A 23,831-nucleotide genomic window follows, 5' to 3' on the forward strand; every position below is an offset into this window, starting at 1 on the left:
TGTATCGTGAAACATGTAAAAGCAAATGTAAAAGAAAAATAGAAGCAACAGAAATTCTAAATTTCTTTCCATACTTATTGGACCATCTTGCCTGACATCACTTGGGGCATAAATTCCCACTGAGAGAACATCAACACACAGGATAATGTTTAAGCAACTCATCATGACACAGAAAGGCCATTATAATTTGGTCCCTGCCTGCTTATCCAGCTTCATGTCTTTTTCCTGCCCCAAACTTAATGTCCCAGCAACTTCTCACCTGCACATGGCATATCACTCAGCTCTGAACCTTTACTTATGCTGTTATTTCCATCAGCAATACCCTTTACTCAGCTCTTTCACCTAAAAAACACCTCCTTATCTACAACAGAGACTAAGTTGTCTACTTAGCACACAGTCTCCCGTTCTTTCTTAATAACACAATTCGGATATTGTTGGAGGCTGCAGTGTGACTGGTAAAAACCTTATCTTTTCCAGTTTCCCTTACAGAGAGTGGTATTCATGGAATATACTTCTGGCCTTACAGTGAGACGTGAGCAGAAGTGACGGGGTGAGGTGTTGGAGGGAACATCCAGAAATGGAAGCAGACTCAGTTAACACACACACTTTTGCCCTTTGTTTTTGTCCCTCTCCTGCCTACAACATAGACTTGATACTGGAAGCAAGACAAATAAGACAGAAAAGCCATCCCTGTGGTGAGGGGGTTAGGAGCACAGAGGAAAAGAAAGGCAGTGAACCAGAGGACAGAGATCAAAGGAGAGAATGGTGCCAGAAGGGGAGGCCATGGGGGGTGGGGGGCTTTTGTTTCATGCCCCAAGAGCATTGGGAAAAGTTGGGAAAGTTTATGCTAAGAAGTCACAATATTCCATTTTTACTATAAAAAGCTCATTTTTACTATAAAAAAACTGGTGGCAGTGTGCAGGATGGGTTGAAGAATGCCAAGTTTCTGTCCAGTGAGAAGTTTAGAAGCTTGTTGAACAGTCCAGGTGGGAGGTTACAGGAACCCAAACACAGAAGCATTTAAGATGGGGAGAGTGAATAGATTCCAGAGCTATTTGGAGCACAGATCTGCCAGCGTGTGACAAGTGAGCAGATTTCGGGGATCAGGGAGGAAGCGTCATGGGCTCGCAGAACCGGATGGGTGGTAGTAGTATTTATCACGATTAACAAAACAGCAGATGAACAGCCCCTTCCTCTGTGCTTATAACCAGAAGGCCCCACATCACAGGGGCCAATCACTCAACAGAGCAGATTAATGATAAAATCATGACTGCCCCTCAGCAAGATGTCCGTATCATTCAACAACCCTCCAAGGTTTCTCTAGGCCTCTTGTCCTCACCCCCATGCTCTACTTAAACCTTTTCCCCTCCTGACTCCCCTGCTTCTCTATCACACTCTCAGATGATCATCTTATCTACTTGTCAGAGAAAACAGAAGCCACCCAAAGGGAGCTCCCTCCACTTCCCACTTCTGAGTGTGCCCTCCTTCCCAGGTCTGAGCTCATTGCCTTTTCCATAGTGCAACGCGACAACTATTTCTAGAAGCCCTTCCTCCTGCCTTCTCTGGAAACTCAGGATATCGATTCTCTTTCCTCTCTCCAGTATCATCAACCTATCACTCCACTACCAGAACCTTCCCGCCAGCAATTCGAGATGCAAATCGCTCTCCTCTTCAACCAAACAAGCAACAGAAAACTCTATCCACCTTCAACTCTTCTTCCTCTTCCAGCCACTGCCTTTCCTACCCTCCCAACCACATTTCTTACAGAGTTGTCTAAACTTGCTGTTTTCTCAGCTAGTATTCCCAGTCTGGCATCCAACAATCTTGGCTTGAATCCACACTAGCCAGCTGTGTGACTCTGGGTGATTAGCTTCATTATGCCTCAATTTTCCTCTTCTGTGAAAGAGGGGAAAGGGATAACATTCCTTCATAACATTGTTTGTTGCTATATGATTAATCCCTATCAAGCACCTGGCACCGGGGCTGGCATCCAGTAAATGCCTGGTAAATGTGGGCTGCAGTTTTTATTAAATTATCTACTCCCCAACCCTTACCTTTCCCCCCACAGTTATAATATTATAATAAAGGGGGTAGCATTCAATGAGGTCTCTAAGTCACTTTATCAAATGGATAGTTTTCAGTCCTCATTCTCTTATTATCTCCCATTACTCCTTAGCTTCCCTAGCAGGCCCCTCGCCTGTAAGTGCTGAGATTCCTTTTCCCCAGAGCCATTTTTCTTCTGCTGCTAGAGTCTTCTACAAGTACCCACAGCTCTGATATCAACATCGGGCACCTGGGTGGCTCAGTGGTTGACCGTCTGCCTTTGGCTCAGGGCGTGATCTTGGGGTCCTGGGATCAAGTCTCGAATCAGGCTCCCCATGGGGGAACTTGCTTCTCCTTCTGCCTATGTCTCTGCCTCTCTCCCTGTGTCTCTCATGAATAAATAAATAAAATCTAAAAAACCAAACAAACAAAATCCATCAACACCAATGGCTTCCAAATCTCTATTTCTAGCCTCATGGCTCCAAATTCTTACTGCTTTCTCCAGGTCTTTGTTTGGATATCTTGGGAGCATGAACACATGACCTTCACCTTATTTTACTTGTTTTAACTCTCCTCTGAAGCATCTATTTGTCTCTGAATGTATTCTCTAGCCCTTACTCATTCATACATTTATCAATATCTATGGAGCACCTGCTACGTTCTAGACTTTCTTCTATGTGCTATCTTGTCTTAGAAAATATTTGAAGGAGCTTATAACAAGTACACAAGGATGGAATAAGGTCAATGGGGACAAATGCGAAATAAAACCACAGACAGAAACTAAACTAATTGAGACAGGGTTAAACATATTCGCCAATAGCTGAAAAATCCACTACAGGGGAGTCTCAAATTTGCTTTAAATCTTCAAGCAGCCAAAGGGATGAATGATATCTTGCCAGTTACTCAATATAATGTCCATGAGAGACAGAGAAAATAAAGTAATTATTCAGAAAAAGTAGGATAAACTAAAAATAATGTAAGTACTCAGATCAGACAAGATTTTCCCCATGAGGCCGACATTATGAGGGGTCTGGGTGAGGTCATTCTAATTACCAGGTATTATTCAGATACTACTCTCTCAATGTGGCAGGTAGGTGAACTCAGACCCTCAGAGGTTAAGTAACTTGCTTGATTCTAGTCATACAGCTAATAAATGGCAGCACCGGGATTCAAACTCATAGCTATATGGCTCTGAAACCCATTTTCTTTCCATTACCCCAAAGTGCATTTCAAAAATAAATATCCCTAACCCAGCAGCTCCAAGATCTCTACACACAAGGTCCATAAATAGGACGACATATGACACTGCAGAAACTCTGTATCTTAAAGATCCCCCAGCAGCTTCTGTACTTTCAATTTAAAGACAGATGCACAGTCCATGGTAGGAAAGAATGGGGGAAGGGAAGCAGAACATCAAGTATTAATAAACATCGTCAGATCATTACCTGGTCCCTTAAGTAGCCTCTGAAGTAAGAGCAATGGGGAAAAAAAAAACTGCAAGAGGCTCTTTTCCCCTCCTAATAGATTGTACATTTCGACAGCTAAAAGGGTATGAAAATTTAACGGAATTTTTAATGTCTTTCTAGGTTTTACGATACCACAAAGAGATCATCTTTGTTCTCCTTGCCATGAGAACAGATGGGTGGTAGGGGTGGTGGGGCCATGACTCACCACCTCCTTGTGTCCGCAGAGGCTGTACATGCAGCAGGCCAACTTCTGGGATCAATAGGGTTCACAACAATGCAGTATCTGCCAGCAAATCTTGGAAAGGCCATTAGTCAACCGGTGACCTGCCAACCTGACCACAGTGGCCTTCTGATGTGGATTCTCAGAAAGGTTAGCCTGTGCTGGGAAACTGAAAAGGTCAGGGGTATCTTACAATCAAAATCCACAGGACTGGGCTGAAGGGCATCACAAAGGAGCTGGAAGTCAGGGGTAAGGGCCACTCTGGAAACCAAGGTCATCACCCACTGGCTGCACGCCCAAGAGAAGCTAAGTAAAAGAGACAGCAACTATAACTTACCACATACAACAGACATGGGTGGCCACTGGAAATGGCTGCTTTCCAAAAACATTTAACTAAATGACCCCCTGTGGATGGCAATAATGGCAAGATGGTCAGATGTCCAAATGGGGTCTAGATGCAAGTCTCAGTAACTTTCAAAAAAGGGGAAGCATACAAAACTGACTTGTGAATTTTAATGTGGATGAAACATGTGCCTTTGCGAGTGTCATACTGTCCACTTACTCTCCTAGAATTTCAGAGAAGCCAAGATAACTCTAATCCTCTGAGAGCCATATCCTGAGGCCTCTTTTCCCTATGCCAGTTCAGAGCAAAGGAAGAAGGAATCTCTGAGACGGCTTGCATCTTTTGTGATTTTCTTGAGTAATCTCCTTGAGTCAGCAATGAGGAGGGGCTCTGGGGTCTCACAGATGTGAATTAGAATCTAGCTCCATGATTTATTAATGTTTGTGACTTTGGGCAGCTGATTTCATCTGGTTAGACAATCCCAGACTGGTCAACTGTTTTCTTTCCCACATTCACTGGATCTAAATTATCTTCTCTATCTGGGTCATTCTCTTGTAGATAGACTATTTTTCCCCCAGTGGCTCTTATAAATGCTAGGCCTGGAACGGAACACAGAATTTCAGATATAATCTGACCAGAACTGAGGCTCTTGCTGATCTTGACCTCAACATTGCAGCTATCTTAATGCAGCCCAGCCCCAAGAGGCTCTGCAGCCTGTGTTCAGATATGCAGGCTCTAGAGAAGACCTCTCTGGCTCCATTACTTACTGTGTGACATGAGCAACTTCCTTAACCTCTCTGTGGTTCAGTTTCCACATCAGTAAAGTATAAGAGCACCTACCTAAAAAAAAAAAAAAAAAAAAAAAGAGCACCTACCTAGACTAGCTAAAAGGATTAAATAAGTTAATAGTTATAAAGCATATAGAGGTGACTTTACGTAATAGGTACTAAACAAATACTTGGTTTATTGCTCCTTAGCAATCAAGCATTCTCTAAGAAATCTAAGCTATCACTGAGATTATATATACACCACTGAGAAGCTACTTTTTTCATTCTTTTAATTGAGGTATAATTGACATAAACCATTCTACTAGTTTCAAGTATACAATAAAATAATTTGATATTTGCATATATTGTGAAATGATCACATTAAGCCTAGTTAATATCTGTCACTTTACTACAAATTTATTTTTTTGATAAGAGCTTTTAAGATCTACTTTTGAAGCAACTTTCAAATATGCAACACAGTATTATTAACTATAGTCCCCACACTGTATATACATACATCCCTAGGACTTACCTGTTATAACTGAAGTTTGTACCTTTTGACCACTTTCATCCGTTTCACTCACCCACCACCCCTGCCTCTGGCAACCACCATCTGTTCTCTGTATCTATGAGCTGCATGTTTTGTTTGTTTTAAGATTCCACATATAAGTGAGATCATATGGTATTTGTCTTCCTCTAACTTGTTTCATTGAGCATAATGCTCTCAAGATATACCCATGCTGTCACACATGGCAAGATTTCATTCTCTTTTGTGGCTGAATAATATTCCATTGTGTATACACACATGTACACACACATATACCCCACGTCTTCTTTATCTATTCATCTACTGATGGACATTTATGTTGCTTCCATGTCTTGGTTACTGTAAATAATGCTGCAGTCAACATGGTGGGTGGGGGGAGGGCATATATCTTTGTGAATCAGTGTTTTAGTTTTCTTTAGCTAAACACCCAGAAGTAGAATTGCTAGATCACATGGTAATTATACTTTTAGCTTTTTGAGGAACCTCCATACTGTTTTCCACAGTGGCTACACCAGTTTACACTCCAATCAACAGTGCGTGAAGGTTCCTTTTTCTTCACATCCCCACCAACTTTTGTTATTTCCTGTCTTTTTTGTAATAGCCATTCCAACAGATGTAAGGTGATATCTCATAGTGGCCATTTTTATTAATAGAGCTTTTCTTTTGCATTTCCCTAAAGATTAGTGACATTGAGCATCTCTTCATGTACCTGTTGGCCTTCTGTATATCTTCTTTAGAAAAGATATATTGTCTTTTTTTATTTATTTATTTTATATTGTATATTCAGATCTTTTCCCTATTTCTACCATGCATTTGTTTAGTGAAAAGATATAACTTAAATTTATCCCTGATAAAAATTCACCTTAATTTTAATTACCGTTCTAATCTGTTGTTCTTTAAAAAAAAATTGTGAGGGGCACCTGGGGGCTCAGTCAGTTAAAGGGCTTCTTTTGGCCTGGGTCATGATCTCAGTGTCTTGGGATGAAGCCCTATGCTGGGCTCTCTGCTCAGCATGGAATCTGCTTCTTCCACCATCCTGCTCATGCCCTTATTCTGTCTCTCAAATAGATAAATTTTAAAAATCTTAAAAATTTTTTTGAATTATGTTATTGTATTATGTTTCCCTGTTTTGTTTCACTTACATATTTATTCATCAAGTCCTCTATGTGTTCACCTAAGTTGCTGATTGAAAATATTATCAAGGGCAAGTTAAAATTCAATGCCACGTGTCATGCCACTAGGGACTCACAAGGAGTTGAGATTAAGTCCTTTATCAATAGTCTTTGAGACAGTTTCTCAGCCCTTTGGGAATCCATTCTGAATGTATCATTCATTCCAAGGTCTTCTATTTTAACTAGGAGAAAACTGCTAGAAATTCCTCAAAAACGTTACACACAAGATATATTTCTTCTATGTATTTTATTTATCAATAGTTCTCAAATTTTAGTTAATTCATTTATTCAATAATATTTAATAAACAGCTATTCTGTCAATAAATGAATATGGTAACAAGATAATAACAAGTACTAAGAAGAAAACATAAGAGAGAAACAGAATACTGCTGGTGCAGTGAAGGGAGTGGTAGCTCCAGGCATGAGGAGGCTCTTCTCTAATGACATTTAAACTGAGATATGAACAAAGAGAAAGAGATAATCATGTCAGTATTTTGAGGAAAGCCAAGGCAGAGAGCCAAGTTAATGCAAAGGCTACATGCACTAGAAATGTTTGAAAAACAGAACACCATTGTGATTGGACAATAAATAAGTGGGGGCATGGTAAGAAATAAAGGGGGAGAGCTATCACATAGGACTTTGTAGAGCATGTCAAGGGATTTAGAGTTTTTTTAAATTATAATAGAAAGCCACTGGAAGAATTTGGCCATGAGAGTAGCATCATCTGATTTACATTATTAAAATAATATTCTGACTACTGTACTGAATAAATTATCAGAGGGAAGAACATAATCAAGGAAACCAATTAAGAGACTAGTGCACTAATCCTGCAAGAGATGAAAATACTTTGAACTAGGATGGGAATAGTGGAAAGAGGTAGGAATGGCCCAATTCAGGGTTCATTTGAGTCCAGCAGACAGGACCTGCTGATTAATTGAATGCAAGGTAGAAGAGAAAGAAAAGCATCAAGAATGACTTCTGGATTTGGGTCTTGACCAACTGGGATAACTGTTGTACCTTTTATGGAAAACAGAGGAGACCACAAGAAAAACGTTTTGGGTAGTTGGGCCATGTGGGCAAATCAAGAGTTCTGTGTTGGATCTCAATCTTCCCCAGCCAGCCAGCGTTTATTCAGTGGTGATGCTGGACAGAGGAGACAACATGAACCGTCTAGCATATAAAAGCAGACAGACAAAACGGCAGCACTAGATGCTACTGGAGCTTAGACTATGTCCAACCATCTAAAGGATAGCGTTACTGAGAAAGTAATTTCCAAAACAGACAACATCTGAGGTTAGGTTAGCCGAACTTATCATAAGTGAACCTGTGCTACTTCCTATTGACAACTTCTTTTACAATTACATGCATAATAATCAACATCAAGATATATCATTAATATGAAGCACACAGGTCAATCATTTTTAGGGATCAAGCTTTCAGAAAACTGGAAACAGTAACTTATCTGAGCAGCAATTCAATATTGCTCTCAGGGACTCCAAGATCACATCTGCAACTTATTTTCTTAGTTGTGAATACCCAGCTGAGTATGAATATATAACCCTGACTGAGATGGTCAAAATACTCCCTTAGCTTTTCCATTTTCTTTCAACCGTACTCAGTCTGAATGAAGCCAATTCTCTGAGATAGTGATTTCAACATTGTCTTACATCCTGTTGCAACTTTCTCAGCTCTAGCCACAGTGGTCTTCCTTCATCATGCTCCCTCCTACCAGTCACTGCAAATTCTGTTCCCTCTGCCTGAAACAGTTTCCAGCTCTCTTCACAGAGCTAATGCATATCAACCTTGTCTAAACATCCATTCCTCAAACATTGCCTGGTTTCCCTGACAAGGCCATATCCCATTATTACACACTCTTAAAGCCCCCTTGACCAACTCTTTGTAGTACTTACCTCAGTGCCAATTTTGTGATTGATTGACTAATGCACTCTTCACTACACTGAAAACTCTAGAAAGGCCAGAACTCTGTTGACTTTGGTTCATCATTATTCACCTACAAGCAGCATGATGCCGAGCAGTAAGTGAATGAATGAGAACAAAGAAGGAAAATCAGGGTGTTTCCTCTCTCTCTCTCTCTCTCTCTCTCTCTCATTTAACCAAACCATTAATATGACTCAATTTTGCAAACCATTGACCCAAATTTCTTAGTTTTTCTTGCTATCAATACAGTTATGAGAAGTCCTTTTTGGTTACTCCTAGAATTTGACATTAGGGGAGCCCAACATTAGCTCCCTTTATCACTAATGGTATTTTATGTAGTATTAAATCTTTTCATGTCAGTTAATTTAGCTACTGTTTATTGGTGTTTTCCCAGAAATAAGACACTTTACATACATCACCACTCCATCATGAAGACCATACAAGGTTGGTATTCCTACACCTTTTAATAGATAAAATAAGTCTCGGACTCTTAGTGACTTCCACAAGGTCATACAGTCAATGTGATTCTGGGATTTGATTATAGGTCTTTCTAACTCAAAAGCTCTAACTTTGGGTTTTCCCAAATGTAAATCTGGAATAAAAACTATTTTTTCAAATCTGATGGGAAGTCAGTGTGAGAGTGCATGAAAAGAAATATTATTTTAAAGTCATAAAGCACTGGAGGCATATTAGTCACTGAGTTTCTTAGCTAATTATCACCTATGTATTCTGTATTTTTTACTTGCCTATGGATGTGTGCCCTTTTGTTCATGAGAAAAAGGTAAAGATTGCCAGTTATGGTGTTGAAGAATTTAGGAAAACCTATAATTCTGGTCAAGGTAAGCTCTCAAGGAGGTAAGACTAGAATGTGATTATGATTTTGAAGCAGAAGTCTGATTATTTTATTATATGTTGCTTGGAACAAAAGCTTATGAACCCAAGGGTAGAGCTCAGGGGGGAAAAAAATAGCATTCCCCAAAGTCAGAAGAAGTTGGCAGTAATTACATGGCATTATTCATGGGGTATTGACTTTGGCAGACATGACTTATCACCTAGGGAGGAATCTGAGTTCAGGAGAATGAACAGTTATTAAGATAGTAAGTAGTGACATTTTTTGAAGATTTACTATGTACTAGGATCTTTACCTGCATTATTTCCTTTAATCCTCATTATATGCCAATTAAGGCTCAGGAAAATCAAGTAACTTATCCAACAATACATATGGCAGAGCATACATGGCTTACAGATGACAGAGCCATCTGGATTCAGGTCTGACATTGGTGACCAATTCTCAGCCACTAAAATAGGCAACAGTTAGTATAGTATTAAAATATTTTAGTTTATCTACGTCAGTAACATAAAAGCTTGACTGATATATTTCTAGATACAACTATCTCTAGTTGCTTGGGCAAAGTCTAATTCCTGCATTTTCAAGGCTGAAAAGTAGACATTGGATTGGGTGAATTCACATTATGTAAGCCTGTCCCCCAGCAAAATTCTTCTGCTGCTAAGTCCCTTTCAAATGACAGTAACCAGATGGGTTAAATAACCAAAATTTGTTGAAAAGGGTAAGACAAGGAAAAGTGGAATTGGAATACTAGAACAGCCACAGGACTAGGGGTCAGTAGATCTGGTTTCTAGTCTCAGCTCTATCACTAAAGTGCTCCAAGACCAAGGAAATTCACCTCCCTGAATCTTGGGTTTTCACCTACAAAATGAGGACATGATAGCAAAATCTCTATGATCCTTTTAAGCTCTATTTTCTGACTGCCCAGCAGAAGAGAAGTTGGAGGCTGATCTCACTTTTGGGGGGCTTCCAATTATCTTCTAGATGCCATACTGAAAGGAAGGGCAGTTCCATGAAACCTTATACACAGCAAGACTTCTGAAAGCCATTACCTTACAGCATGATGTGGTCATCACTGCTCCTTTGCCCTCCTGGCTCTGCAGGGCTATTCCTGGAAGGGTTAGCAACTGAAGCAGTACTTCTGAGAATCTAAGAGTGGCAGCGGTGGGTGGGGAGAGCAAAAATACTGTTCTTAAGTCCAAGAGGCAGGGAACTGAATGTTGAAAGAGTAAAGATCCTTGTCCTTGTGGTGCCAAGATACATTTTAAAAAAATAGTGACTGGGACGCCTGAGTGGCTCAGTGGTTGAGCATCTGCCTTTGGCTCAGGGCATAATCCCGGTCCTGGGATTGAGTCCCACATCAGGCTCCCTGTGAGGAGCTTGCTTCTCCCTCTGCCTATGTCTCTGCCTCTTTCTGTGTATCTCTCATGAATAAATAAATAAAATATTTTAAAAATAAAAAATAAATAAAAAGATAATGACTAACAGGTCTACAGGTCTTATCCAGGTCCTGGGATCGAGTTCCGCATCAGGCTCCCTGTGAACAGCTTGCTTTTCCCTCTGCCTCTGTGTATCTCTCATAAATAAATAAATAAAATCTTTAAAAAATAAAAAATAAATAAAAAGATAATGACTAACAGGTCTACAGGTCTTTGTAAACCACACTGTCCTATGATATCTGATATCTCCTTTTAGCTCCACAACAAACCTTTATGGTAGGGAGATAGGAAATGGGTACCGTATGTGATTAGAGGAAAGAAACAGATGTAGTATGCACAAGCACATGCACACACAACACACACTCATCTTCATATGAGCTACAAAATTTACACTGTCCACAATTTTATTTATAGCATTGGTAGGAGTAATAATTAGAACCATCTCTTGAGAGGAATGGAGAAAATCTTAATGAATTTCCTACCATTGACCTGCTCTTTAAGGAAGGATAGAAGACCCATTAGAAATTAAACCCAGGCCCTTGGGACAGCTTGGTGGCACAGTTGGTTAAGCGTTTGACTCTTAAATTTCAGCTCAGGTCATGATCTCAGGATTGTGTGATAGAGCCCCAAATCTGGCTCTGTGCCCCACAAGGAGCCTGCTTGGGATTCTCTCTTCCTCTGCCCCTTGCCCCCCTCCCACCAAATAAATAAATCCTAAAAAAAAAAAAAAAAGAAGAAGAAGAAGAAGAAGGAGGAGGAGGAGGAGAAGAAGAAGAAAAAAAAAATGAAATGCAATCCCCTCTCCTTTCTACCCCAGGTCCACTATGCTCCAGCCACATCCAAAAGTTCATGCACAACTATAGTCATCTGTGTCTCCATGCCTTTACTTGGGCTGTTTCTTCTGCCTTGAAAACCATTTACTACCTTTGCCTGGTAAACTACTGCCCACATTTTTTAGACATCTCAAATGTCATCTCATAAGATGATTTCCTTGATACCACCTCCTGTTGTGACTTTCTGCTCTGCTTCCCCCCACAGTATTTTGAACATGTCCTAAACTTATTGAAAAACAAGAAAAACACTGAGATTATTGATTTACTTGACTCTTTCCCACAGACATGAGATTCCCAAGGGTATGGACCATGATAAAGTATTTTTATTTCTCCTGTCCTGAATCTAGAACCTGGCACATAGGAGGCACTCAGTAGTGTTTGTTAGTAGTAGTAGTTGTTTGGATGCATGCATGATTGGATGGATCACTAACTAACATAAAGACTTCTAGATCATTCTCCATCAGGCAGAAGTTTTATTTATTTATTATTTATTTATTTATTTATTTATGTATTTATGTATTTACGTATTTATCATCTATCTATCTATCTATCTATCTATCTATCTATCTATCTATCTATCTATCTCAGGCACAAGTTTTAAATGATAAAAATAAGACAGTAAAGTACCCAGAGGATATGAACTTGCCTCAAGTGCTAAAAAGACCTTGTTCTATCACCTGGACAGAAATGAGAAGGGTAATAAGAAAAAGTGGGGTAAGAACAAAGTTTAAGGGTGAAGGGCAAAGACAAAGCCCAGTGCAGAGCACCCATAGTGATGGCCTCCACAGGATATGAGAGACAGTGGTGTGAAAGGCCTCACAGACCCTAGAAAACACAGGGATTAACTATGGCCAAAGATTTCTCCAGACTTCCCAAAACATATACTAAAAAAAAAAGCATCAAAACCTCATGATACCATGATGGAGCAGCAGTTTAGCAAAATTCTAAATGAAAAATCCCACAGTATAAGGAATGAATGAATAAATCCTTGCAAACATATCTAATTCTATTGGGAAAATTTAGATCATTGGGTATTAATAGCCATAAAAGGATTTTTATAAATTTTTATAATACCTACTATGGATATGATATCTCTGAATTCAGATTCCCAACACTGGCGCTGATGTCTATCATTGGTAGAAACCCCTTAGTCCTGTTTCCACAAAGGAGATTTCCTCTTCTCTGCCTCAAGATGGAGTAGCATTCATGAGAACTCTCTAACCTCATGCTTATACACTATTATACATTCCATCCATGGGAGAAAGGATCACTTAGCTGATCCATGAGATCTGGAGAAAACCCAATCTCCCTGGGGCCATGTCAACAAGGAAGTAGTGCCACTGCCTTGACAAGAAGTCAGTGCAGATTTGGCATGTGTCTCTCTTCTTGACCCACTTATATGCAGGCCAGTGGGCTCTTTAGGTTGTGAATTAAACAGATCAAGTGCCAAAGCAAGCCCTGCCAGGTCTCATCTCTTTGTGTGAGCTCCTTGATCTACCAATGAATGGATTAGGTCAGTGTCATGTACGTCCCAGGGTCTAGCCAGGTTGAGAAAAGAGGTAGGATTTCCCCACCATGCTCCTTAATTCAGTACTGAACTTTGCTTCACTTGGCTCTGGGAACTGTCCTCAATTGTTTAGACTGTAGAGTAGAACAGTGGTGAATACTGGGCCACAGATGTCCTCAACACACACTTGTGATTAGTCATGATTCTTTACCTTCAGTGTGAAGCCCACATGACAAATATCTAAAATGCAGCTTTACTTGACTGCAGGGTTACTTTATGAAAAAGTGAGAGTCCTAATCCTCCTGAAATAATTTTGCTTGTTTTTTTTGTTTGCTTTCTGTGAAGGAGTTTGAAATATTTCCTGTCATGGAACAGTCTTAGAGAGACTGGCTATAGGAATGAGGCTGGACTGCAGCTATCATTCAGGATTGCAACATGTGTTCTACAGAATTCTTTCTTAAGTGGAAAATATATTCATGAAAAAAGGACTGTGAACACCAAAATTATGAAATGAAATCAGTCTGTCACCTAGTAATGTCATATAATTCAAAACAATTTATGGAGAGTGTATTAAGTATTTTGGACAATTGAGGCCAAAAAAGGAATTGTTTATCAAATCCTCCATTCAAACATATATTCACTCATTCACCAAGTATTTTGTCAATATGTATTTTGTGCCAGATAGTAGCCAGTGCCCTGTGCCTAAAATTCAGTCTTGCAGAGAGAGAGGAGGTTAAAAATATAGGCTTCCTCCCATTAGGGAACAGTCTTCCTTCATACATGCTGTTATCTTCAACTTTGCCTCTCACTAACAGTTCTATCACCAGTTCTATCTCCTTCTACCTGAGCTTGTAAAGTCTCTTCTTTGCCTGGTTTGCCTGACCCCACATAATGCATGATCTGGAAGCTAGCACCCTGCACTCTTGTACATAACAAAGCTCTTTCTATAATGCAAAAAACCATTCTGTATTTCAGCCATGTTGTGCACCTGAGTTTCCATGAAGTGGCCTGCCCTAGTAACATAGTGAAGCACTCTTCCCAGGAAGTTAAAAGGCAATTAGGACATGCTGAAAGAAAGCCTGGATAATGGATGAGAGCAGGTGGGATGCTGCTCATCTTCCTAACGGTCCTTTCTTCCTACTGTTCTCTTCCTCCCTGTTTGCTTTTGATAGATATGTAGGATTAGATGGGTGACTTGAGGATGATTCACATGGAACTGAAGGTCAACATTTATTGGCACAGATCGTTTTATTGGACTATGGGTAGATGATTCCTGCAAGACACTGGGTTTCCCATCAACTCTGAACATTAAACAGTTTCATTAGTATAGTGTCAATTGCATAGAAGTATAGAAGAAATGTCTACAGTATTCTTTTGATTCACAAAACTGTTTTTCACCTAACTTTGTATAATGTTCCCCAATCAAACCATCCAAATAGCTCCTTGAGAGAAGGCATTAGGTAGTAACATTTTAGCTTTGAAAATCTGCATGTAAGTTACTTAAAACATTGTAAATTTCTTCCCTGTCCTTCAAATGCACCATATAAATATTGCATTTGATCCTTAACTTACACTTCATCAATAATTTATTTCATAAATATCCCTCTGTAAGACCATCAGCTGCTGAGGTGTTCAGTTTTCGGGGAAAGCATTTATTTACTGCACGAGCCCAGGAAGGCTGGTAAAGACTTGGCTAAAAGCTCCACATGGAGCAAATTATGGTAATTGTATTAATGCTCAAATCCATGAAGCTCTGCTCAAATCTGCTAAAAGGTTTTGCACTTTATTGCCCGCATCTTGATGGGCAATGAGTCCACTGGAAATGCTTAACACTTCACAGGGAAGCTTCCGGGATTCATTTCTCATAGTTACAAAAATTACTGAAGAATGTCTGGAGTATCTACCAGAGCAATCTCTGAAAGTCACAACTGAGAGTTAACAACCTCTTTACTATCTTCCACTTTTGGATCATACTGAAACTATAAGTTCAAGTCACCAGAAATGAAAATCAAAGGAAATATCACACAATTAATTTTGATGAATGGGTAAGTTTTAATTCATGTAATGGCAATATTCTGGTTAATGATATGTCTCCTTAGGACATCCATTAAAAATCCATTAACTTAACAGGCTAAATCTAATAAAGTTACTCTGGAAATTTTCTGCTAGATTAACATTATGGATTTTTAACGAATATTTCCTGTAGGTATTGCTCTATTAGCAAACCTAATATACTAATTAAACATGGGTTTTGTGTCAGGGTTGGAGGAGCACCAAAATGTTAAAAAAAAAAAATTCAGAGCTGAGGTTGGACCCAAGTCACCAAAGATACTACTAAAATCAGTAAATAGCACTGTAGCTTTTATTTTTTTTTTATTTTTTTTTTAATTTTTATTTATTTATGATAGTCACAGAGAGAGAGAGAGGCAGAGACACAGGCAGAGGGAGAAGCAGGCTCCATGCACCGGGAGCCCGACGTGGGATTCGATCCCGGGTCTCCAGGATCGCGCCCTGGGCCAAAGGCAGGCGCCAAACCGCTGCGCCACCCAGGGATCCCGCACTGTAGCTTTTAAAAGCAAAGTGCCAACCTACCAGGTCTAGCCATCCCAGTCAATTTATTCATTTACCAATCAATCAAATAGTAATTGAGCTACTAAAGTGTACCATGCTCTGGCCAAGACTGAGGACACAAAGGTAAATTAGCAAAAATCCTGATGTCAAGGCACTCATGGTCTAGTATAGAATCAAGACACACACAGGTTACCAATGTGTACTATACTAAGATAGAGTCAATATAACATGAGAACACTCAGAAGGAACAACTAAATTTAGGGGGAGGGGGAGGGCAAAAGTAATTGAAGTTGAAGTTTGTATTCCCATAAGATATTAGCTCTTTCTAGGGCCTCCCACTGGGAGGGTTTCAACCCTGACTTAGCATTTACTGCTTCTGCATGAGGTTGGAGGAGATTATTTATCAAAATTTCACCTACAAACAAGGTAACATTACTTCTGTCATGGATTGTGAGAATTACATGCAACGAGGAATGGGAAAGTACACAGAAACGTGCTTGAAATATAGAAGGAGAAACAGGGTTAGTATTTGTCACCTACCATTCATAAGCACACAACGAGTATTAATTGGAAGTCGATATAGCAAAAACGGTTAAAGCAGAATTTGGAATCATCCAAACATGGGTCTGAATTCTGCTGCTACCACTTGCAAACTGTGCGACCATCATTTAAACCCTTTTCCCTTTCCTGATCCTTGGTTTCTTCAGCTGTAGAAGAGGATAAATAGAAACAACTCTGTTACACAGTTTTAAAAATGTACAAAGATAATGGTTATAATGCAAAAGTATCATGTGTGAGAGGCATAAACTGTAAGTTTTAATTGCTACCATTAATGCTGCCTTCATAGGTAAGACTATATGGAAACATTAAGAGATTTGTCTAATTCACTCTATTAGTGTCAGAACGAGAAACCCTCCAGCTCCCGGTTCAGGATTTTAGACCTATCTTGCAGGCACCCCTCATTTACAAGACAAGAGACCCTCCCCTAGCACTTGGTCCTGATGGTCCTCCATCAAGACAGCAAGTTCATGGGGTACCTATGGAATAGCAGATTGGGGACTCAGGACTTGATGGTTCTGCTTTAGCTCTAATGACCAGTGCACTACTATCTTAGTGCTATGGGCTGAATTGTGTCCCCAAAATTCCTATGTTGAAGCCCCCTAATCTCCAATGTGACTATAGTTGGCGATAAGGTGTGTAAGGAGGAAATTAAGGTTAAACAAGGTCAAAACGGTAGGGCCTTGGGGTGCCTGGGTGGCTCAGTCAGTTGAGTATCTGACTCTTGATTTCAGCTTAGGTCATGATTGGGCCCTGTGTTGGGCTCTTTGCTTAGCAGGGAATCTGCTTAAGAGTCAGTCTCTCTCTCTCTCTCTCTCTCTCTCTCTTCTCCCCCCCCCTTTTCCCCCTCCTCCCACTCATGCATGCTCTCTCTCTCTCTAAAATAAATAAATATATCTTTTTAAAAAGGGTAGGGCCCTGATCCAATAGGACTTGTGTCCTTAGAGGAAGAGACCAGTGAGCATTCTCTTGTGCACACTTTCTCTGCACATGTACAAAGAAGAGGTTACTGGAGCACATGGTGAGAGGCAGCTGCCAACAAGCCAAGAAAAGAGGCCTCAGAACTAAATTTACCTTGTTGGCACTTTGATATTGGACTTTCCAGCCTCCAGAACTATGAGAAATAAATTTGCATCATTGTAAGTCACTCAGTCTATGGTGTTTTGTTATAGTAGCCCTAGTGAACTAAGACACCCAGAACAACTCTTTGCCACAGTTTTCTCTTAACTCTTGCCATCTGTCTCCATTCTAACAACTGTTTGGTCTTACGCATTCCATCAACAGATTTTTATCAATATCACTATGCCAAGACTCAAGGGTAAGGTACAGAGATCCCTGACCTCCAGAAGCTTCTAGGTAAGCATGAGCTTCCTGTGTGGATGCCTACTTTCCCTGTTGAACAAGAAGCACTGTCTAAAAACCCAGCCTGGTTGCCAGGAGTCCCAACATGCCAGCCTCTAGCCGGCTCACTCAGCCCCCAAATAAAAGATCAACCCTATTCCCCAGTTGCTGTCCAAGCTACTTCTTCCAAATAGCAGAATATCCAGAATTTTAAAGCCAACCATCATACAACTCATGGTATTAATACTTTTCCATGACCTCTGAAGTTATACTCCACTTATCAGCTGAGATCCCATCACACTTACTCCTGTCCAGTTATGCACACTCGTTCCAGTCTAGCTGATGTTGGTTCTGGGTGTTAAATACTGAACCACTGTATAATCCCACTGGAGGCCAACTATACAGCTACAACTACTCCCTTGTTTTGTATATCCCAATAGTCAGTCTGCTTTGGTGGAAAAATGTGGAGTTAGAGACCCTAGTTCTAACACTGATTTGATACCTTCCTTAATCGTGGACAAGGAACTGAATCCCATTTTTCCCATCCATAAAATGGGAATAGCTATACCAACAGGTCTGTGAGGGACAATTAAAGATAATGTATATAAACCACCTACCAAAGGAATCAGAATATAGCTGATGACGAATGACTGCTGCTTTGCTTTCTTCTTCTTTTCCCTGGTCCCCTGCTCTTCCCCTTCTCTACCAGCTCAGATCCAGACAGGATTTCAAGGGAGCCATAGAAATTCCAGAATGGCTCTTTCTATATACTACTCTGACTGTTCTTTTCCCTAGACTCAGCAATTAATAGTTAAAAAGACGATAGACAACCAAATTATACTATCTACAACATAGTAGCATAGGTGCTACTTGAATCTTTGATGATTTTATCCTGAAACTCTTGACCTTTAATAGATGGGTCATGAGGATTTCCCCCAGAGAAAGGTTGAACTGAGATAATCTACTACATGACTCAGTTATCAAGGGCAGTCAGAAGTTGTAGCAGATACCAGTTTTTCACCAATATTTAATGGCACAACTTTCAAGTTTAGGCTGGCCACATGCATGGACACATGGCTACCTGGCCCATAGCCACATTCCTCAGCTACCCTTGCAGCTTAGTGGAGCCTTACGACCAAGGGCTGGTTAATGGGATGCAATCAGAAATGATGTGGCTCATCTCCATGTTATGGTCTCTCCAGAAGAATGTGGATGGATTCCTCTGGTCCTTTTCATTCCTCCCACTCACTGACTGGGAACTGATGAGAAGTGGAGTCACCAACTTGGACCCAAGGTTGGAGGCCTTATTGTGACAATGGCAGAGCTGGCCTGATAGTAACTTGCCTCTATTCTATTATAAAAAAAGGAATTACCTTCCATCTTGTTTAATCCACCATACTTTACACTTTTATTATTATAACATTTAGCATAAACACTAAGTACAATAAATTTCTATTTATTTAGGGATAATTGCCTATCTGATGATAGCTTACTACAACTGCAAGTAGTAACTATAGGAAACCAACAACTTTCTGTGAAATGAACATGCAAACCTTAAACTTCAAAATGCCAACCATCATTACATATATGTGTCTAGCATATCAATTCTTTCACCAAATCAATTCCTACTAGTCACCCACATCTTTATTACCCAGTCACATAAAACTTAAAGTCTAGGACTTCCTTAGTCAGGAACCACTGGCTCATGTTATAGTTTCTGTCTTCTTCCTGTTCTTCTAATTTTTATCTCTTCAAATATTTTTCTTTCTGTTCATGCCTTGCCTGGTTCCTTGAATCTAATTCACAGAGCATTTTCCTAGTACTGATTGGAAACAATCCATACACCCACCCCCGCCACTGCCCCAGTTATGCTCTTCCCAGCTACTCCATGCAAATATCTTCCTCTACCTACCTCAATGACTATGATTTTATATTTCAATGCAGACTTCCACAGCCTATATCTCTACTCAGTTCCTGAGCCCCAACACAAAGGCCTACTAGTCATGGCTGACCCATTACAATAGACTCATTTCTCTTAGAAAAACAGAGCTGAGTTTCTGCAATACTTCTTTTAAAGTTTTTATTTATTTATTTGAGAGAGACAGAGAGCATAAGCAGGGGGAGGGGCAGAGACAGAGGGAGGAGCCTGACACAGGGCTTGATCTCAGGACCTTGAGATCATTACCTGAACCAAAGTCATTCACTTACCCAACTGAGCCACCCAGGCGCCCCCTGTACTTCAATTCATTAAAATAAATAAATAAATAAAAACAAACAAAAAGACAATAACCTAATATATATATATATATATACACATAATTACTCTCCAGATGTTTTCATTTTGTTTGGTTTTTACCTATTTTTCTATAATTATCTGCAACAAAATCTTCTAATCCGATCATCTTCCAGAAGCTATCATCCCAGCCTTTCTCTGCAGAGTATGTCCATTTGCACACGAGGGAGCAGAGAGATCTAAGAAAACAGAAGAGAGGTAAAACCAATAATATGAGTCAGGTTTCCTTTATATTTTGCCAAATACCTACCTGGATAGCTGCAGTAGTGTTAAAGGAGTAGAATAAGCCAAAGTAAGTAATTATACATCCCTGTTCAAATCTGAAGACTCCATTTGTACCTGGCCATGGGTTGATGGTTGTGGGGCTGAGTGATGGGTAAATGGATGCTTACGATCTACTCTGTTTTGTGAATGTTCAAAATTCTCCATAATAAAAAAGGTAAAAAGAAATGTAAAAAGTACTTGATATATAGTAGCTCCAGTCTAAAGCAATGTTTTAACAGGAGTTAGGCTGCAATGCTGGAAGGTACTTTCCAGCTTAATTTCTCCTACATTCACCCTTAGAATTCTATACTTTGACAATAAAAATCAGTTGCAGTTTTCCAGAAAAAAAGAAAAATCCTCACACATTTCTGTGCCTTTGCCCTACTTCTGTTTGTTTGGAAAATTCTTCCCACCTTCCTCCCCCTGATAACTCAAACACTTGTTCAGCCCTGGCTGAGTTGCCAGTTCTGGGTATAGGTGCTCCTCCTCTGAGCTCCTGGAACATGCAATATCCCTTCTACCACAGCCCTTAAAATGCTGTGTAATTAACTGCTTCTTTACACATCTTCCCAATAGTGCTACTGCTTTCTATACTCCTATTGTGTCTATAGCAAACCTTATAAAACAAAACCTAATAATATCACTCCCTGAATAATACTTTTCAATTGCTCCTCATTGCCTTCAGGAAAAAGTCCAATCCTTAGCAGGGCTTACAACAGTTGTGATATGACTATACCAACTGCTAGATTCCCACCTTGCCAATTCCCACTCTTGCTTGCTCCATTCTGCAAAACTGGATTATTTGAAGTTTCCCATAGCAGCCCTTGATTTCTCACTTCCCTGTGCACGGAAATCTTTGTTTCATTCTGCTTACAATGTTCTTCACTGTTAAGTATTTGCTAGTTAGCCTTCATGACTCAGCTCAGATTGTCCCTTCTCAAGAAGCCCCAGTGAAGGACAAGCTGAGTCCAAAGCCTCTTCTCTAAGTTTTAATCTGGACACAGCCTTATCAATGACCATAGTAACTGTCTCTGCCTGTTCATTCCCCTAGCTCTCCCACTAACTCCAGCTACTCCTTCAAAGTAGATCCAGCCCGGCTCAGCTCTACCTCCAGTATTAGTCCACATTGAGCCACAATGAATACTGAGTGAATGGCAGCACAAAAGAATATGGTCTGTCTGTCTCACTACAGGTAAGTGATAAGCCTGGGAAGTTCACACAGTTTTACACACAAATTATCATATAGAGTCAAGGTCTAGGTGCATCTCAATCAATCATTCACACTGATTCACTCACCCACTCAAATATTTAGCGTTCATATATTTACTATAACTCTGGTACATTGTGATGTGTTCATATATTTACTATAACTCTGGTACATGATGATGCCCATTGTAACTAATATATGCAAAAGACTCGGTCCTCTGCTCTCATAGAAGTTGACACATAAGCTGGGGGAGACAGAAATTGATCAATCACACCTAAAATCATATACTAACAATAATGTTCTAAGAAGGAGGTAAAGAGAGAAATGAAAACTGTTAGCAGGGGAATCTGATATAACCCAGTGGGAGGAAAGGGAGAAAATATCAAGCAAGAAAGTCTCCATGGAGGTAACATATTGTGAGACCTAAATGTCTTTTGAAAGCAAACAAAGTTATTGATCATTACATGATTTTTTTTTCAGTTGTTGTGTAGACAGAAGAGCACATTGAGCTGAGCTAGGCAGAAAAGATATCCTAAAGCAGTGATAGCACCAACAGAAATGTAATACATGCTAAATTCTTCACCTTACTTAAAAGATACTTTTTTAAAATTTTGAGGTATAGAAGGTAGTCACCTATGTAGCATATACTAAAGAATACAAAGTAGGCTAATTCCTCCTGACAGGATGCTTGGGATTCTAAATTTGGAAGCTCTGAGAGCTTACTGCAAAGAACAATGCTTTGTAACAGAAGACGGTATAGACAGATTATTTCTAATGATCCAACCATACAGAACAACTCTTTGCTCTCCAAATGCCCCATTCATGTGCAGAATTCTATGCCTCTGATCTGACTGCTTAACTCTGCCCTCTGTCTTAATTGCTTATTGTTCTTTCCACTCAGTCTCATCTACTAGGCAAACTTCAGGTCATCTATAATGGTCTAGTTCGAAAGGCACCTCTACACTATCTCCAAGCTAAACTCATGGCTCTCTCTTTTGAGGTAAGATTCTAACTTGAAAATACTACATTCTCTTTCTTTTTTTAAAGATTTTATTTATTTATTCATGAGAGAGAGAGAGAGAGAGAGGCAGAGACACAGGCAGAGGGAGAAGCAGGCTCCACTGCAGGAAGCCTGATGTGGGACCCAATCCCGGGACTCCAGGGTCACACCCCGGGCCGAAGGCGACACTAAACCGCTGAGCCACCCGGGCTGCCCTGCATTCTCATTCTTAGTAGCAGAGGCAGGTTGAGTTCCTGACCCCAAATCTCTGACCCTCCACATATCTGTATCTCTTGCCGTGTAATCTGCAATGCTACCTCACTCCCTGCCATCTCCACAACGTGGACAGGATCTCCTTTCCTACCTCTAGATTTTTGGATTGTCACATGACTGGATTTGGTCAAAAGAATAAGTCAGGAGGACAGCATTCTGATTTCAAATCGAAGCTTCAAGAAGCATTACATGTTTCTGCTCGCTCTCCTGAACCTCTGGCATAGCTTTGAGAAAATCATGTGGAGCTAGCCCATTGGGGAGGAGGAGAAGAGATATGTGGAGCATATCTCTTCCAAGAGATGCTTGTGATCCACCAAGCCCAGCCTGGATCACACCCTCCAGGCAATCAAGACCTGATGCAGTGAGTTCAGCTAACACTAGAAGAACCTACCCAGAAGACCACAGCCTAAATGAGCCAAATACGTGATTATCGTGTTAAACTATGGAGCACTGGTTGTGGTTTGTAATGGTCGATAGTTACACAACTCAATACTTTATAGCACAACTAAGTTATTCCAAGTAGATTTTCCCCCCAGTGAGGGCAAGGAGAGTGAAGTCTCAGTCCTCACAGCAAGTTCAAACAGGTGGCCAGGGAGCCTGCTTTGATGGAAAATGAGCCCAGGAGGCAGGGAGTTGCCAGGTGCAGATGCCTGGGGCAACTCCATCTTCCATCAGGATAATTCAAACACTATTAGGGTCCATTTCCCATGGATCCCTTTAAATTGACTCCTCGGCAATATGAATGTGTGAAAGTAGCAGAACTGGCAAAGTGTAGAGAGTACATCTGAGGCCACAGGAAATCTCCAGGACAGAGAATAAGTATATGATTTTATCTTAGTGAGTAGCTGCTTTAGTAAGATACAGGTAGCAGAAGGAAAGGGTTGCCTTGCCCCTGAGGCCTCTATTAAGACCAAGGTTCTGTCATTCCCTGAGGTGTTCGTGAGCAGTGTGCAACTCCCAACTTCACCATCCTGCAAGCTGCCCTACCAGCAGCCCCTTGGGGGTGGAGGATGTACTTCATAGGATTACAATTGCAAGCAGGGGATGGTGAAAGAGTGGGGCTACAGTAGCAGGCTAACTTGTTCCACAGACAGGCAGCCAGGGAGGACTGCCGTCCCAGGGAAAAGAGGCTATTGGCTGCTTGTTCTCTGGAGCCAGAGTGCCAGGGCAGAAACTGCTGTCCTTCGCTGCTCTCAGATCTG

General features: G+C 40.4%; 1 protein-coding gene across 23 annotated transcripts in view; it reads right to left on the reverse strand.

Annotated features, from left to right (window-relative positions):
* FGGY (FGGY carbohydrate kinase domain containing) overlaps positions 1-23,831 on the reverse strand; it is a 420,837-nt gene that overhangs the window by 242,023 nt on the left and 154,983 nt on the right. For 21 of the 23 annotated variants that reach the window (XR_007410823.1, XM_025427818.3, XM_025427831.2 and 18 more), the window contains one exon: positions 19,949-20,064. Coding sequence is in view for 22 of the 23 variants with exons in the window: in XM_025427818.3 (XP_025283603.1) it covers positions 19,949-20,064 (116 nt within the window). In the remaining variant the exon portion in view is untranslated. Of the gene's footprint in view, positions 1-16,233; positions 16,256-19,948; positions 20,065-20,903; positions 20,923-23,831 lie in introns of those variants that run through there. The other 2 variants (XM_035716032.1, XM_049110377.1) reach the window with 2 other exon arrangements.

The sequence above is a fragment of the Canis lupus genome, chromosome 5 (genome assembly GCF_003254725.2).
Source record: "Canis lupus dingo isolate Sandy chromosome 5, ASM325472v2, whole genome shotgun sequence".
NCBI classification, from domain to species: Eukaryota; Metazoa; Chordata; class Mammalia; order Carnivora; family Canidae; genus Canis; species Canis lupus.